Raw genomic sequence first — 15,966 nt, 5'->3', positions numbered from 1 at the left:
GCAGTGAGTGAATAGAAACCACAGCAGATCAATCCACAGGATCAATACATGAATCAAAAGGAAGAAAACTCATAGCAGATATAGAAAATCACTTACATGAGTTAGGGTTTGCAGGGAGCTAACGCGAGGCACGATTGCGGGATTGAGCACGAGAACCGCGACGAAGGCAGGGACCAAACGCCAGGCACGATTGAGCACGGCTGAGCACGAGAGAGAGTGAATCAAGGAGAGAGAGCGAACACGATAGGGAGTGAATTGGGGAAAGATCATGAACGCGAGAGAGAAGAGCACGAGAGAGAGGATTGCAAAATGACAGAAATTGACCCCTGCGAGTTCTCGGCTGATGTGGCAGGAGAGAGACAATATTTTGAGAGTAAAAAAATGTTTAGGGACCGGTCTTTTGCTTCTTCAAGTTTGAAGAGTGAAAAACAATTTAGATAATGGTTTAGATATTCAATTGAAGATAGGGAAGCCATTGGGAAGTGGTTTTTTTGCATATTATCTATATATGGGGATAGAGAGGAGATTGGGGAAGCTATTGAGAGTGCTCCTACATTCTAAGTGGTGTTACTGTATCTTAGAGTAGAGGAAATATCTTATCTCTATCCATACCCGGCATCAATCCACAACTTCGATCACTTTTTAGTATTTTTAAGGACTTTTTCTTATTTCTCTTCTATTCCGTTTTCATGTGCCTTTAAAGAGTTTCCTATTTTTGTGTTTATTTATGTTTAAGTATTTGTTTCTCTAGCTTAGAATTTGATTAGTGTCTCTATTCAAATATTGTAATCTGACGCGCAGTTTTGTGAGAACCGGACTGACCTGGCCGATCAGATCGGAAAATCAGTGACCCGGCCACTAAATCGACACAGTTTTGTCAATATTACCGTTTGAGCATGTGACCTGGTGAAAACTGATAAAATGGGGTGGTCGGACCGGAAACTCGATGACCCGATCGGTTTTACATGAATCGGAGAGGTTATTTTTTAGAGTTAAATGACTACAAAACATTGAATTCTTTTGTAATTTCATTATATGTATTTCATTTTTTTATATATGATATGATAATATCAATATATGTATATTAATTATTAATTATCACTTATCACCTATCAAAATATATCACTATAATCAATATGTCAATATAATACATCATTATTACATTGTTAAATGTCAATATTACATACATATTTTTTTGGATGGTCATATTTCATTATTTTGGTTTTTATTTTTATTTTTTAACATTAAGTTTAATTATAATATATTTTTTTATTTATTAATTGAACCTACGATTAAATCGTTGACCCACTGGTTGAACCAGTAAACCAATGACCCGGTGCTTTGCCAGGGTCGATGTCCAGGTCGATTTTAATAACATTGCTCACGCGAGATACACAACTTTCGTCAATTATATTGGATTATTTTATTTTATTTTTCCCTATTTGTTCAATACTTGGTGGATTGAAACTAGTAACAACTATTATAGTATTTGAATTTCCCCTTTATTTAACCACGCATAAGCCAAGTTCCTCTATGTTGAAGATATGGTACGAGGTTTGGAGAAAGCCAATTCTACACTTGTTGGAATTTTTTATGTAGAAATGTTAACTGGCAGATCGTTCAAGTCACTTCAGAGTAAGCCATGATTTGTTTCGTTGTCAGACATGGTATATAACCTACACAACATACTTATTTGAGGGGCGGTATTGACACCTTGAAAATTAGTGTTTGCATCCAAGGTCTAACATGAAAGATAAAAGTATTTTTGATGTGTGTGTGTCATCCCATGTGTGACATGAAAGACAAAAGTGTTTTTGTGAAGCGTGAGTATCAGAGCCAATAATTTAGGTATTGATTTATTTTTGTGGGTGTATGTGTCAATTATTGGCCAGCCATTATATTGGATTCAAATGAACTACATGAGGTAACATTATTTGATTATCAGCATTCTCACTAAAGGATAAGGTAAGACATGAGCATCCGATCAAGAGATATCAGGTGACAAATATGAATTATTTGTGTGTGTTAGTGCCAATAGTTTATTTTCTTGAGATGTGTGTGTACAATTTGAAATATCAATAATGTATTGAATTATTGGTTTAGTCTTATTATACAAAAAATCAATTCTTAAGATATCCTTTGACATTTCTATAAAATGACACTATTACTTTCATGTATTGATACCCTTTCCATTTGAAACTCTGGGTTAAAGATCTAAAATTGTCAAAGTGGTTCTAATGAAGTAAATATATCTTTACATGAATATTGAAATAGAAATATGGAGTATTCTCCACATTTATATTATTTTTTATTTTTTCCGTTTAAATTAATTTATTTTTTGAAAAATAATTTTGATTATTTGTAAATACTAAAGCGAATTTCGATTGTTGCCATGATGAAATTATTAGAAATGAAATACAACAAAAAGAAAAACTTGATCTGATACAATAAAATGAACAAATCGAAGTTGATGTTACACATGAAATTTCTAGTGATATGGCATATTAAAGAACAAAATTAATATATTTTATTAATTTCTAACAAAATTAGTATATGCTTTAGGCATTCAATTCACATGAATCATTAATTTAATGGGTTCAAAATATTGAACCTAATCTAGGATTTGTTATTGTTAGATATTGGTGGATATGAGAGGAGACTGAGATTACTATTATATTGTTATAATGTGATCATGGTGACACCTATAAAAGTAAGAAAATTTCAACAAGGGTAACTAACACCAAAAAAACTAATTGTTCATTTAGAGTGAAAGAAATGAAATTAAAAACAAAAAACGATTGGATGGTAAGGGTGATATATGGAACACATGTCAAACATTGGGTGCAAACACCAATTTTCAGGGTGTAAATACCACCGCTCTACTTATTTATGGTGTTCATTGAAATAGAACAAAAAGAAGGCCATTTGAAGTAATCAGCATATTTCTATAACCATGATCATGACAGTAATTATTCCCTAGTTATGACGATAATGGGTCCCCATTGAAGTAGGTCTCCAGATTTTCCTTTACATTACGAGTCCACTGAGAGAACTGGAATTTTTACAACTGCACTACTAATATCTAAACTACTTAATCTTAATCACGATTCTAGTTTCTTAGGCCAAAACCCCACTTGGGTATCTTAGCAGTATCAGTATGGAAGAGAGACATCAGTAATTCAGGTTGCCAAAACTGTCAGTTCTAGAAGATCTAGAGACGCACCTACATGCACACGACAATCGATTCAAAATTCAGCTACTGATTGGGGGGAGGGAAAAACAACAATTCTATCAAGCAAAACGAATGTCAGGAGTAGTCGAGCCTTTCAGCCTTAGATAAAAAAAAAAAAAAAAAAAACTTTACTAAATAAAAAAGATACTCAAGACCAGAGAAAGGGCATCCATGACCATAGAGAATATCAATTAAGGCTTATATGGTTGGGCGATTAGACAAATCGATCCTGGCTTCTGTGGTTTAGGAATAAATGGTCGATACATCGGAGAGAAATGACAGCAGTGATTGAAGTTTTCAATCATTTCAAAATGAACGAAGGGGCAAGAAACCAAACAGGATTAAATGCAAAAACTGAACTGTTTAAAAATGATAGTTTGTCAAGAGATACATGGTATCGTATCTCACTATCTTCTTTCTCATAGCAAAGATGAAATATGGCTTAGGGTTTTATCAAGTTCAAGCACCATATCTACCAGGTCTCAGAAGTTGATAATTCATCAGATTCTTGCCAGGCCCAACAGATTTCCTTATTTTCCTTTCTGGAAAAAAGCAAAGCAGAAAAATTGGCCCTAAAAGGAAATGGTTGGGGTGGATTATGAGAAGCTAACATTGTCTAACAATAAGAATTTACCAAATATTGATTTTCTAATAATAAAAATTTACCAAGAATGAAATTACAATGGAAGAGAATATCCACGGAGGTATGTGGAATCCACCCCCGACTCCCGCACCAATGCCAACCTCCCAGTACGCGCCACCTTCACGAAATAAACAAGCCACTGTAATTTAGTAGAGCAGGGTTGGATAACCAACAAATTTCAGTGAATAAATACCGATCTTTTAGCAACTTCATTTATAAATATTGCCAATTGAATATCACAGACATCAGGAAGATGATGGATACCATAGGCATGGTTCACTATACCCAAGAATATGTGAAGCTTATGGGTTATTTGATCCGAGAAGTTACCTTTTCCAGACGTACTTAACAATTGGATTCTAACCTAATGCCCCAGGACTCAAACTAGAACCACCCTTGTTGTTTCAAGTGTGATACATTAGACACTTGCATAGTCAATCCATTTTTTTAATATGCTGTACCAAACTCTGATATGCAAAATGTAATCAACTAGGATTTCAGCTTACTAACTAGTTTTAAGAACTTGTTCTTGATTGTTACTACGATTATGCAAATTTTCTATGACTTCTTTTCTTTCTGTTTGGCCATATTGAATTTGAGTTGAAGACCAAAAACAGGGAGGAAAGAAAATATCCCCCACATAGAGGGACGCTAAATCATGTTCAGATGAAAAGCACCGTACTTTCTTCTTCTTTTTTGGGCAAGTAGAAAGCACTGTACCCTGTTCAGCAGACAGAATGACAAAGCCAGTATTTTTCAACTAAACCATATGATCAGCCAAATGTATCATGACAGCTGAGATTAATACTTGGAAATGCATTGTATGAACCACAAAAGGTTCTCAACAACAAAATATTATTTACTTCTTGATTAGGATATGAACAATTGCAATTTCCGAGCAAAACATTGAAACTTAATAGAAAAAAAAAAAGCTTGAATTAGAAGGCTGACCTCGCATATCCCATAGGGCTCCAATAATCTCTGAAGGGCAACCATCTTGTTCAAATCACCTGTTACCTGGAATGTAACGAACGACAAAAGAATAAATACAACTATGCAAAGTACATAATTAAAATGATAGGAGTAAGAGAACACAGCCAGAAGACAGCAAGACACATCAAGCTCCTGCATGCTCTGCTTAGTCAACTAATTAGCGTTAATCAGGTAGAGTTTTCCCAGAAAATTCAAATGGGTAGACATCCACCCTGCAGAGGAGAGAAGACCTCAATCCCCTTGACTAGATGTTAATAGTTTGTTAGTTAGTTGCTACAAATCCATAAGTAACAAACACCACACTCAAACACACTTACACTAGTGCGGTCTCAAGCACCAATACTCGAGAAAACACTCCAAAATTTCCCCAATAGCTAAAGCCAAATAAGACCCAGGATGGTAATTCACCGCACAATATACATGGAAAAATGTTGTTGATCAACATCTTTCCGTTTTAACATTTTAGGCTTGCCAGGGTTAAAAATCATCTGTACTGTCCAACTAATTTATAAAATCTTTTTAAACGTAAGAACCTTCATCAGATGACTATTATAAATTTAGCCATAATGTTTCAAAAGAAAACATTGTCAAATAAGTTCTGCAGCATGTAACGCTGCTGATAACCTCTATGTGGAAGTGGACTTGAAAAGTAACAGATTTGTTGGTTAGCTCCAGAAAAGTTTTTACCTCAAGGGTAATTGTGTGATCAGACACATCAACAGCTTTGGCTCGGAATATTCTGGCAATATCAAGGACATCCCTCCTAGCGGCAGTGTTCACAGAAATTTTAATAAGCATCAACTCTCGCTCTGCAAATGGCAAGTGTGTTATATCTTGAACCTGAAAGAGCCACCATCATTAGTCATTTGCTCATTCAGACTACCAACTTTTAAATAGGATACCCGACTCACAGGACAAAGTGCCATTTTACAATATATAATCAATGAAAGCAAAAATCATACAAATGCACTGGATTGGCAATCTCTTATTGGACTCCCTGTTGTAACTGACAGAAGAAAAATAAATCCCAAATATTTCCCTTAAGGCTCTATCTGTTTTACCAGTGAAGTGAGTTCTCACGATCTATTTCCAGCAAAAAGAAAGGGAGAAAGAAATATCCAAGAGTGGAAATTTATCAATCTAGCAATGAAAAGATGTAAAGAAATGGATTATGATGTTTCCCTCGAAATATTTCTAAAAATGATATCTTGCTTATGGTCAACAAACTTACTAATGGAACAGTTGCCTTTGGCTTCCAGATGAAATTATCCAGTGCACCCTCATTATTTGGTGAGCCTAAGGACGCCTTATTGCTCCCATCATTCGAGATTTTTGCAATTTTTTAACAGCTAATTTTGAGATATCTGCATACTTTCAAGGCCAAATGGGTGTTTCTCTTCCCATCTTTATTTATTCTTTGTCTTTCTATTTCAAAAAGAGATGATTCATTTCCTCAAATTAAATGTGTTAAAAATTCAGGAGATGTCTTTGTAAATACAGTGCTACTCACCTCATGAAGATCTATTAACTTGTGAAGTTGCTGAACCAACTTGTCAATTGACTCATTTGTTCCAGGCACAACAGTGGTGATGCGAGAAAGGCCCCCTCTCTCAGCAGGCCCCACTGCTAGACTCTGAAGGATTCAAGTGGAAAAGAATAATATAAAAATATCAGCAATCAGCATTTTATCAAAAACGTAGAAATATGGGAACAAATCGAAACCAAACTGACCTGAATGTTATAACCTCTTCGAGATATAACACTGGTAAGTATGCTGAGAACCCCAGGAGTGTCATTTACAAGCATAGATAAAGTGTGTGACTGAAGTCCACTTGCCTGGAATGTCCAATGGCGGACGTCAAGAAAACACAGGATATAGGGAGAACAAAATGTAAGGCAAGAATAATAATGCTGCTATCAAATAGTGTCAATGTTAACTAAAAACTCTGAGAATAAAACAGCACAACGCCAGATATATAGATCAAAACTGGAAGTGGTGATGTTTCTCAGTACACAATTAAGTAGCTAGAGGAATATCTCACATGACATGTAGCAGATGTCGATGAAACGCATCAAGTGGTTTTGGCTCATTCTTGTGAAGTAGGCCAATATTACATACAAAGGAAGTATACAAGCAGTAGCTGTCGAACATTTACAAGAATAAACCCCTTTTTTGGCTAAGAACATGGTAATCCCTTCTTTTTCCTTAAAACATGGAGAAACTGAATAAAATGGTTAAAAATCTGTGCAATTAACTTCCATGAACTTTCCAGTAAAGTTCAGTTCAATCTTTCTGAATAACTATCATTGTTTATTCTCACACTTTAAGCATCTTGCCCAAGAGATTTTGAAGTATTATTAAAAGTGTCATTTACTTCTAATGTCAGATTAAGAAAATGAAAAAGGAAAAAAGAAATACAAAACCTCAAAGAACAAAAGGATATATGTTTTTCTTACCTCTTCACCATAGATAACACCCCAGTGAGCATCAAGAACTTGATTTACTAAGAAGTCATCGTAAGGCTCCACTGGATATACATCACCCTTCAGTTAAAAATTAAAATTAAACAAGTTGGATCCACACTAATCCAGGGTAAAAATCCCAACCTGAATGATTATTTTCGTTAAAATTAAACATATATAAAACACTACATTATCATAATCCTGTTTACAAGCAGGAAGTATGATAGAATTAGAAAAAAAAAATAGAAAAAATGAATAAAAAATAGAAACATAGATTCCCCCGCTTCCCAAATGATTTAATCATTTGTTCATTGGTCTGGCAGCGTCAACATTACTGTCAGAGTCGCGGAGCCACTTTATAGTCACCCCCCAATGAATTTTTTTTTAGTTATGTGTATATATTAAAAAAAACAGGCACCCACTAATTATACCTTGAGGCCCCCAATCCCCAAGCCCAACCTATATGAAACAATAAAAAAAATCTTATTCATTCTAATCCATTCAACCATTAATCTAGCCTAGTGGCCCATGCTCCTAGCTTCGGTCACTACTACCCCAGTCTAAAGGAACACGCACAGGGTAGGCAACACAATCTATCATTTATAAATGTGCACGACTCTTGAGTGACAATTTTTAGATTGCTAGTATAAATCTAGATTGCGCAACTGGATGAGTGACCATTTTTAAATGATTATTGTCATGTATGTTTTATAGAAAAAGAGTTGTATGCAACTAATACTATTCATGTTGTAACATGGTGTTTTCAGAATATTGTGATAAATAAAAATGTCAATTCTTATTGCTTGAAACTATTATTAATGATTATTTTCGTGCATATAAATAACCCAAAAAAAAATCCCACAGCTTAAATGTGCCCCAGTGAGTTTAAATCCTGGATACGCCAGTACTTTCAGTTTACTAGAATTTCCAAAATGCTAACCTAATGAAGAATGTCATGAAGTTAGTAGCACATCCTTATTCACCCTCCCACAAAGACAATTGTCAAATAGACCAAAAAGAACCATGATTTGTATAATGAAAAAGATGCAACAGAATACATTTTTAGATACATAACAGACTTTATGAACTTTTGGCAACACAGAAGTTCCCACCACATAAAGGCACTATAAACTGCATATCATTTCCTTTTCTTTTCTTTTTTTGGGATATGCAAGAGCAGAATAAATAACCAGAAACGAATAGAGGATATTCCGCAATTTCAGATATCTTTAGATTTAAAAGTTAGAAACCTTTGAGTATGCAATGGCATTGCCATTGGGTGATCCATTTGATTTCCCAGCAGAAGCATCACCAGAAGATTTTCCTTCAAGATCAGGATAAGAAGATGTAGAAAATCTCCAAAATGGAGCTGACTCACCAATCCGTTCCCGTCTTAGGGCAATCTGTAGGTAAAGCCAAATTCAATATAGTTATAAGTGAGTTTTACAATTTGGTAACACCCAATAAATGGAAGGAAAATACTGCTCCAATATATTCCCATTAATATTTTGAAACTCAAAATCAATGATGCACATGTCAGGATAATTTCAAGTCTCTCTCACCAGTTGAGACAGAATCTATATGTATGTCAGGTGTTATGCATGCATCCTACCTTTCCAGTTCGAGCAAGTTCTTTGATTCCAAACTTGCTAAAGTTTTTCTGGACAGCAACCATCTTCCCAGGGTCTCCAGTGACCTGAAACATCCACAAGCACATGCATTGACTTTGACAGCACAAAAGACCCTCAACATGATCTACAAAGGAAAGACAAAAATGCATACAAGGAACTAGCATGCTCAGCTGTTAAGGATTGAAAATAATACATCTATAGTTGCAGGATGGGGGAACGGAACTAAAAAACATTTGGAAAAAAAAAACAAAAATGACCCCGAATCACAGTCATCAACATATATACACAAAGTTACATCGCATGAATATCTTCTGAACCTTGAGGAGGAATAGAAACCCCAACAAGATTCAGTGAAGTTGATTGGCATGCATGGAATACGACCTCATAAATTTGTCAGTTTAATTCTGATAAACCATTATATATGGCTATTAACATCTAAACGGAATTGGAAGTGTTTATACACACTTTCTAAAATGTTTGGGCATTCAGAGCCAGAAAGTCAATCCTGTCGGCAAGACTCTTATCAAGGTTGATTTGCACTTGTTGAGGCTAAATTGTCACAATCATTGGATTAAAAACAATGGAACGCAGCCAAAAGTTAAAAGGATCTAACTGAAGTTACCTCAACTGTCAGTGAATGTGCTGAGATATCCACAATTCTTGCTCTGAAGATGTCTACTAACCACTTGATCTGAAGATATCAAAAGTCCAAAGTTTAGGCACTTGAATTCAGAAAGACGATTTGGACCAAAAAAAAAAAATTTTTTTTAAAAAGCAGCACATTTCAGAGGCAAACTAGAGGATGCTTAAGCACAAACTACTCATTTCCGGTCAACAATTGGCATAAGTAAAACATAAAACACCGATCTTATTGGACCAGAAAGCTAATCCGGGGCATGGCCTCGCCACTCAGGTGAAACCAGCCTAATTCCCTCATGGCGCCATTGCAATTTTGATTTCCATCATTCCTTCCAATCTTTAATGGTATCGTTGATACAGAAAATAAATTGCTGAAATTTATAAAATTTCAAGGGTCTAACAAAGAGTCAACAAAGATAAACTCAAAAGAAAGTCATGGGAGAACAAAGAAAATTAGAAATCAAAGGAAAGAGTTTAAGATCAAAGAAATTAAATTAAAAAAAAAAACATAGATGAAAAAGAAATGGAACCAAGGAGGCATTTTTACTTCGAATTAATTAAATCTAGACTAATGGAATTTGTATACTCTACTCAAAAGAATAAGATCTGTCAACATTTTTCACCAGTTATGGCAAAAGAATTCTTCTCCTCCACACACCCGTCCATAGTTTTTCAAAAAGGTATTTGTATACTACAAAAAAGTAAACAACCCCGTGCACAAGGATCTGGCAGTGGGTGGGGTAGGGGACAGGCAGGATTACGCATAACTTACCCCCATATTATGTAGATATGCTATTTCCATGAATTGAACATGTAACCTCTAGGTTGCACCCCTGCAACTCTACCGTGGTGTATTTGTATACTACACCATGCGAAAAGAATTAAAAAGAAAGAAACACCTTTCCCAACAGCTCTTTTGTTTTTTTTTTAAAAAAAGTTTATAGTAGTCTTTCCAAGAGAAAAATATTGGACCATATATTACATAATTGACAACATTCTTTACAGGAAGACCACAGTTTTCACACATACCTCAGAGCAGTTACTTTGATCAGCATTGAGCTTTATGAGCATTAGTTCACGTTCTACTTGTGGCTCCCTAGAGATATCTTCCACCTAATACATCCAATGAACTTAGTAGCAAGTGTAAAAGTACAGCATGCAAGCAATTAAGTGAAAAGGCTCATTCAAAAGCCCATGTTTATGGTAGGAAATGAAAAGTAAGAAAAAAAATCACATGAGTAATGAGAGTGCTGGGGGCAAGCAAATCTTCGAACTTCTGTTTGCAGAAGATGTAATCTAAGTATCACAATACTGTTGCAATCAGGCAACAGCTTATGCTAGCCTTTAATATGTTAAGCCCACCAGGCACCAACCATCTAGCATAAGTTATATCAAGAAAAAGTAGTCGGCCCTTACAAGTAGCTACTCTAATATAATAAAAAGAGCCATGTAGCAAAAATGAAAATTAAAGTTTGTATGCAGCCCAGCTAAAAAAAACACAAGCACTAGTTATAATATAAACTCAAACCAAAAACTATTCATTATTTTAACCAGGGCAATGACCAAAATATGGGATCATCTACACTGAGACCAGACCACATGGCTTACTAGCCAGTAGCAGTTCTCTCGAAGCATCAAAGAGATGAAAGAAATAGAAAAGGAAATGAAACCACAAGATTTGCAACAGAACTTAGTAAAAAATCACTAAAATAGAGCTCCACATGTAGACTACACAACTTTAGCATGACAGCAAAGTCGCCTTTTTAGTGCCTGCTTAAAATATATCTGCCACATATCATCATTTCTAGCAAGCTCAATTAGTTTCCCACCAGAAAATCCTCATAAATTTAGCATGATGAAGTTCACGTCAAATCCACTTCCTACGACATTTTCCGCATATCTTCATAATCTGAAAAACTGTATGGTGGAGTCATTTACCTATACCCCCGTACTTTTGAACCAGTACAGCTGAGTGCTCATCTAATGAACAGAGCAGTGAAAGGCTCTTATCTATGTTTTGATCCTCTAACCCCCTCCCGAGAAAAAAATATAAAGAAAAATATTGACGTATGATTCGAATGTAGGGGGGTAACTGGGTAACTGGGGAAGATCTCAACCTTTATGACATTGACAAGCTTGTTAAGCTGCTCCACAACCTGCCGTAAAATTTTTTCAGTTCCGGATACAACAATGGTAAACAAAGCCTTTTCCTTGTTTAGACCAACAGCGAGAGATTCAATGTTGTAACCCCTCCTTGCGAAAACCCCTGCAATCCGGTTTATAATCCCACTCTCATCACCAACGAACACTGAAATAGTGTGGCGTTGCACCCTGAATTGAATGAATAAAATATAACAACCACAGTAAGCATAAAGACATGCTTAGGTATAATATATGTCTTCGTTATGACAGTTACAATGAAATTTCAAAGGAGGGAAGAAAAAATTGTTATTTCCGCATGCAAACACATCTTGATATGTTCACTATCCATCAAACGAGTGAAAATCAAAATTCTGCAATCCATGACATATTATCATACTCTCATAAACTATGTACAGATATGTATATAAAGGATATAGCCAGTATTCACGTTAGAAATTTTCTTAACTACTGGATTAGGAAAATAGCAAATCACGTACCAATTTCAGGCTTTTGGAAACTACTTGAATAGCTTGTGTAAAGGCCATGTACAAGTTGAGCGCTTTATTTCTATTCTTACTAATGCCGAAAATTCACCAGCATCAAATTGGATTGACCAGTTAACCACGATACCAGTTTTTGAAAACTGGAATCACTATGTACAAGGGGTTCCAACTCCTAACACTAAAATCTGAAGTAGTGTCTTCTTTCAACTCCTATCACATATCCATATCAACTATCAATTACTTTCTCACCATATTGAAACAAGGTACTCTATTATTTCCCAAATCCCAGGCCATGAAGTTCCAAATTTACTACAGGGGAAGCACAAATGATATCGACAATTATGGGGCATCTATTCATTATTAATTATTAGTGCAGTTTAAACCAGACAAAAAGAAAAGAAGATGAAAATTAACTGGCATAGACAAAATATCAAATTAATGACGACAGATTAAGAGAATAGCACGTCTTAATTCTCTGTCAAGCTCCGCATTTTACCAGAAGTCTATGTCTTTTATGTGGGTCAATGCAAATGCTACTCATCATGAATAAAATATATATGGCATCCCTCAACAGATAAAAAAATAACATCATTGAGCTGAGCACGGGCGCCTGCTAAATCCAACAAGAAGCTAACAAATCACAAGAAGGGAAAATCAAATAGATACCCACTTGGAGCGAGTGACAGAAGGACGCAGAGAACGGGTAACAGTCACGGCATTGTCCTTTTCAGCTGTAGCACAAAACTTTTTCAGCTTATTCTTCTTCCGAGTCATTATTGTTGCTACTGAAAGCAGCTCAAAATAACTTGTTCTCCAACTGGGTACCCTCCAATGCACAGGCTCATATCTCAACCTTGAAAGCCCATTATATAAATCCAGTTTCGGACATGGGGTCTGAGTCCTAAAGCCAGTTGAGCACGGGGTCGCAGCAGCCGCCATGGTTGGTTGAGTGGTTTCAGAATGAAAATTGGGAAAGACTCGAATTTAACGACACGACAGGTTGGGACAAGCCTCCACAGGACAGGAACAGCACGTTTGGAACGTGCTAGTTAGTGGGTCCGTTTGAAAGTAATGGAATTGTTTACCATTCTATTGGAAATTAGACCCACGATACTCCTTATAGAGATATCACAAGAACAAAGACAAAATTAAAATGGAAAGGTGCAACAATTAAAAGAAGAATATACAATGGAAAATCTCCAAGATCGAAAGAAAAATCATGGTATTATCGAAATACAATAAGAAAAAATTCATTATGTAAAAAATTTATACAACTACAAACTCATTTTTCTATCACCCAATAATCTATTACACAGAAAATCCAATTACACCAAAGATTTTCCACAAAGTTTTTTTTTTCCTACCTTGCTTTCTATTTTGTAGTATTTGTAATATTTCTACCCAAAATCACTCAGGGTTCTGTTATAAAGAAAAATAAGAAAGACTTTCTATTCAATCTTACCTTTTGAATATGACACACCACCCATGTCGTACAAACATATGATGAATCTTATTTGCACCTCCATTTTTGCTAAGTACACCATAAAAATCACAAAAAATACTCATCTCTTCACACCCCTTACTGACCCTACCATTTCCCTCCCATTTCTATCGTTCTCCTTCGTTTCACTCATCTCTGTGTTCTGCAACGACTCTGTCTCTCACTCGAATCATGCGATTTTCTCTCTGTTCGAACGCCATTCTCTCCGATGGGCAAAGTCGACGATGATGATATGGAATATGAGGCCGCGATGGAAGATGATGAAGCCACGTTCAACGGAGAACCTAACTTTGGTGAAGAACTGGTAAGTTTAACCCTAACCCAACCGCGATCAAAAGCTAGGGTTTAGTTCATATATCTCCTTTCACTGGGTTGATCACCATTGTATGTGCTTTCAGGGCGACGTTGTTGAGTCGCATACTCCTTTGATGGTTGAAGCAGATACAACCCAGTTTTTTTGAACAGATATGGTATGAACTACAACCTAGTTTCTTGTTGATAAATGTAGGAATTTCGTGGTATTTTAGAGGTTATTTAAAGTATTGTTGATGGTTGGTTTATGGATTATGTAGGAATTTCACAGTAAAGAGGATGTTGTTTCTTATGTTCGGAGATGTGCCCGTAGGCATGGAGTAGTTGTGGTTGTCAAACAATCAGGCTTGAACGATCAAAAGAGAACCCTAGGATTTTATTTGGGTGTGAGAGGAGTGGTGGATACAGGGCAAAAGGCAAAAGAAGAGAAAATCATCAACAAAGAAATGCCAATGCCCCTTTTCTCTGAAAGCTCAAGTAACAGATGCGTCAACTGGGACATGGGGGTTGGTTGTTATGAATGGGAAGCACAACCATGATTTGGTCAAAGCTTTTGAAGGGCATTCATATGTAGGTAGACTAACTGCAGAGGAGAAGGACACTATTGAGAGGCAAAGTAGGTCAGGGGTGAAGGTAAGAGAAATATTGAATCACCTGAAGCTCAAGGATCCTACAAATGCATCAACAATCAAGACACTCTACAATGCCAGAACTGCTCTAAGACTTTCTGAGACTGCTGGTAAGTCACATATGCAACAGTTGTTCATGTTATTAACTGAGAATGGTATGTTACAAGACATCGTTATGAACCAGAAACTGAGGTATTACAAGACTTGTTCTGGTGTAACTCTACTTCAATTCAACTGGCCAGAGCATTTCCTATTGTTTTTATGCTAGACTGCACATACAAGACCAACAAATATAGGCTACCTTTGCTGCAAATTGTTGGAGTTACTTCTACAAAGAAGACATTCTTTGTTTGTTTTTGCTATTTGAGTGCAGAGAAAGAATACAATTATGTGTGGGTTTTGAATTGCTTCAAAGACTTGTTTGAGACAGTATTGGCAGGTGTCTTCATCTATGATAGAGAGATTGCATTGAAGACTGTTTTTCCAAATGCAAAGAATATGCTATGTCGAGTACATGTATCTAACAATGTTTTTAGCAACTGTGTTGGTTTATTCAAACTTAAAGTTGAGTTTGATGACTTTATGAGCTGTGGGAGCTCTGTCATGCATTCCAAAACAATGGTAGAGTTTGATAAGGCAGTGAATGACATGCAAAACAAGTTTGAAGCTCATCCTAAAGCCCTGACTTATGTCAATGATTCCTGGTTGAGTAAATACAGGTCATACTTTGTGGCTGCCTGGGTTGATCAATTTTTTCATCTTGGGAACACAACAACAAATAGAGTTGAGAGCAGCCATTCTAAGCTTAAGAAGTACCTCTCTAACTCGGTTGGTGGATTTATATGACTTCCTCCTTGATTATGTATAGGACTGATCTGAAGAACATTGATTTTGTGTAGGTTTTGATATGAATTATTGAAATGATTTTGTTTACATGATTATGGTTTCATTTTGTATATGTTTTTGTATAGATACCTTGTTTTTGTAACTGTTGGGCATGGGGTGCAGGTTGAAAATTTTGAAAAACTGAGAAAATGGGGTGAACTCTTAATTGTTTTAATTTAAGTTAGGGTTTATTTAGAATGGGGTGTACTCAGCAAAAACTGTGGTGCAACTAAGATACATAAAACACATATGCCGTGTACAGTGTACTAGCCCACAAAAGAAACACCAAGTTGAACACATCTTTACTTCTTGTGGACCCCCACATACTTTTTCCTTCTTTGACCATGAGACTTGTTGTCTCGTCGCTACATCGATCACTACACAAGCTTTGTG

At 35.9% G+C, this 15,966-nt stretch overlaps 1 protein-coding gene across 2 annotated transcripts; it reads right to left on the bottom strand.

Annotated features, from left to right (window-relative positions):
• Positions 1 to 3,426: 3,426 nt before the first annotated feature.
• LOC120007034 (acetolactate synthase small subunit 1, chloroplastic-like) lies at positions 3,427 to 13,252 on the bottom strand. 2 transcript variants are annotated; one of them, XM_038857188.1, is made up of 13 exons: positions 12,917 to 13,252; positions 11,719 to 11,932; positions 10,631 to 10,714; positions 9,585 to 9,653; positions 8,944 to 9,027; positions 8,582 to 8,734; positions 7,326 to 7,412; positions 6,600 to 6,704; positions 6,379 to 6,501; positions 5,556 to 5,708; positions 4,827 to 4,892; positions 3,899 to 3,993; positions 3,427 to 3,804 (listed from the first exon to the last, which is right to left on the bottom strand). In XM_038857188.1, the coding sequence occupies exons 1-12, from the start codon at positions 13,183 to 13,185 to the stop codon at positions 3,910 to 3,912; spliced, it is 1,491 nt and encodes a 496-aa protein (XP_038713116.1). In that variant the 5' UTR covers positions 13,186 to 13,252; the 3' UTR covers positions 3,427 to 3,804; positions 3,899 to 3,909. The 2 variants fall into 2 exon arrangements, with proteins under 2 accessions (XP_038713116.1, XP_038713115.1); XM_038857187.1 differs by having other exon boundaries at positions 3,427 to 3,774; positions 12,917 to 13,251.
• Positions 13,253 to 15,966: the final 2,714 nt, after the last annotated feature.

The sequence above is a fragment of the Tripterygium wilfordii genome, chromosome 10, assembly GCF_013401445.1.
Source record: "Tripterygium wilfordii isolate XIE 37 chromosome 10, ASM1340144v1, whole genome shotgun sequence".
Taxonomy (NCBI): Eukaryota; Viridiplantae; Streptophyta; class Magnoliopsida; order Celastrales; family Celastraceae; genus Tripterygium; species Tripterygium wilfordii.
This window is presented reverse-complemented; position numbering and strand designations above follow the sequence as displayed.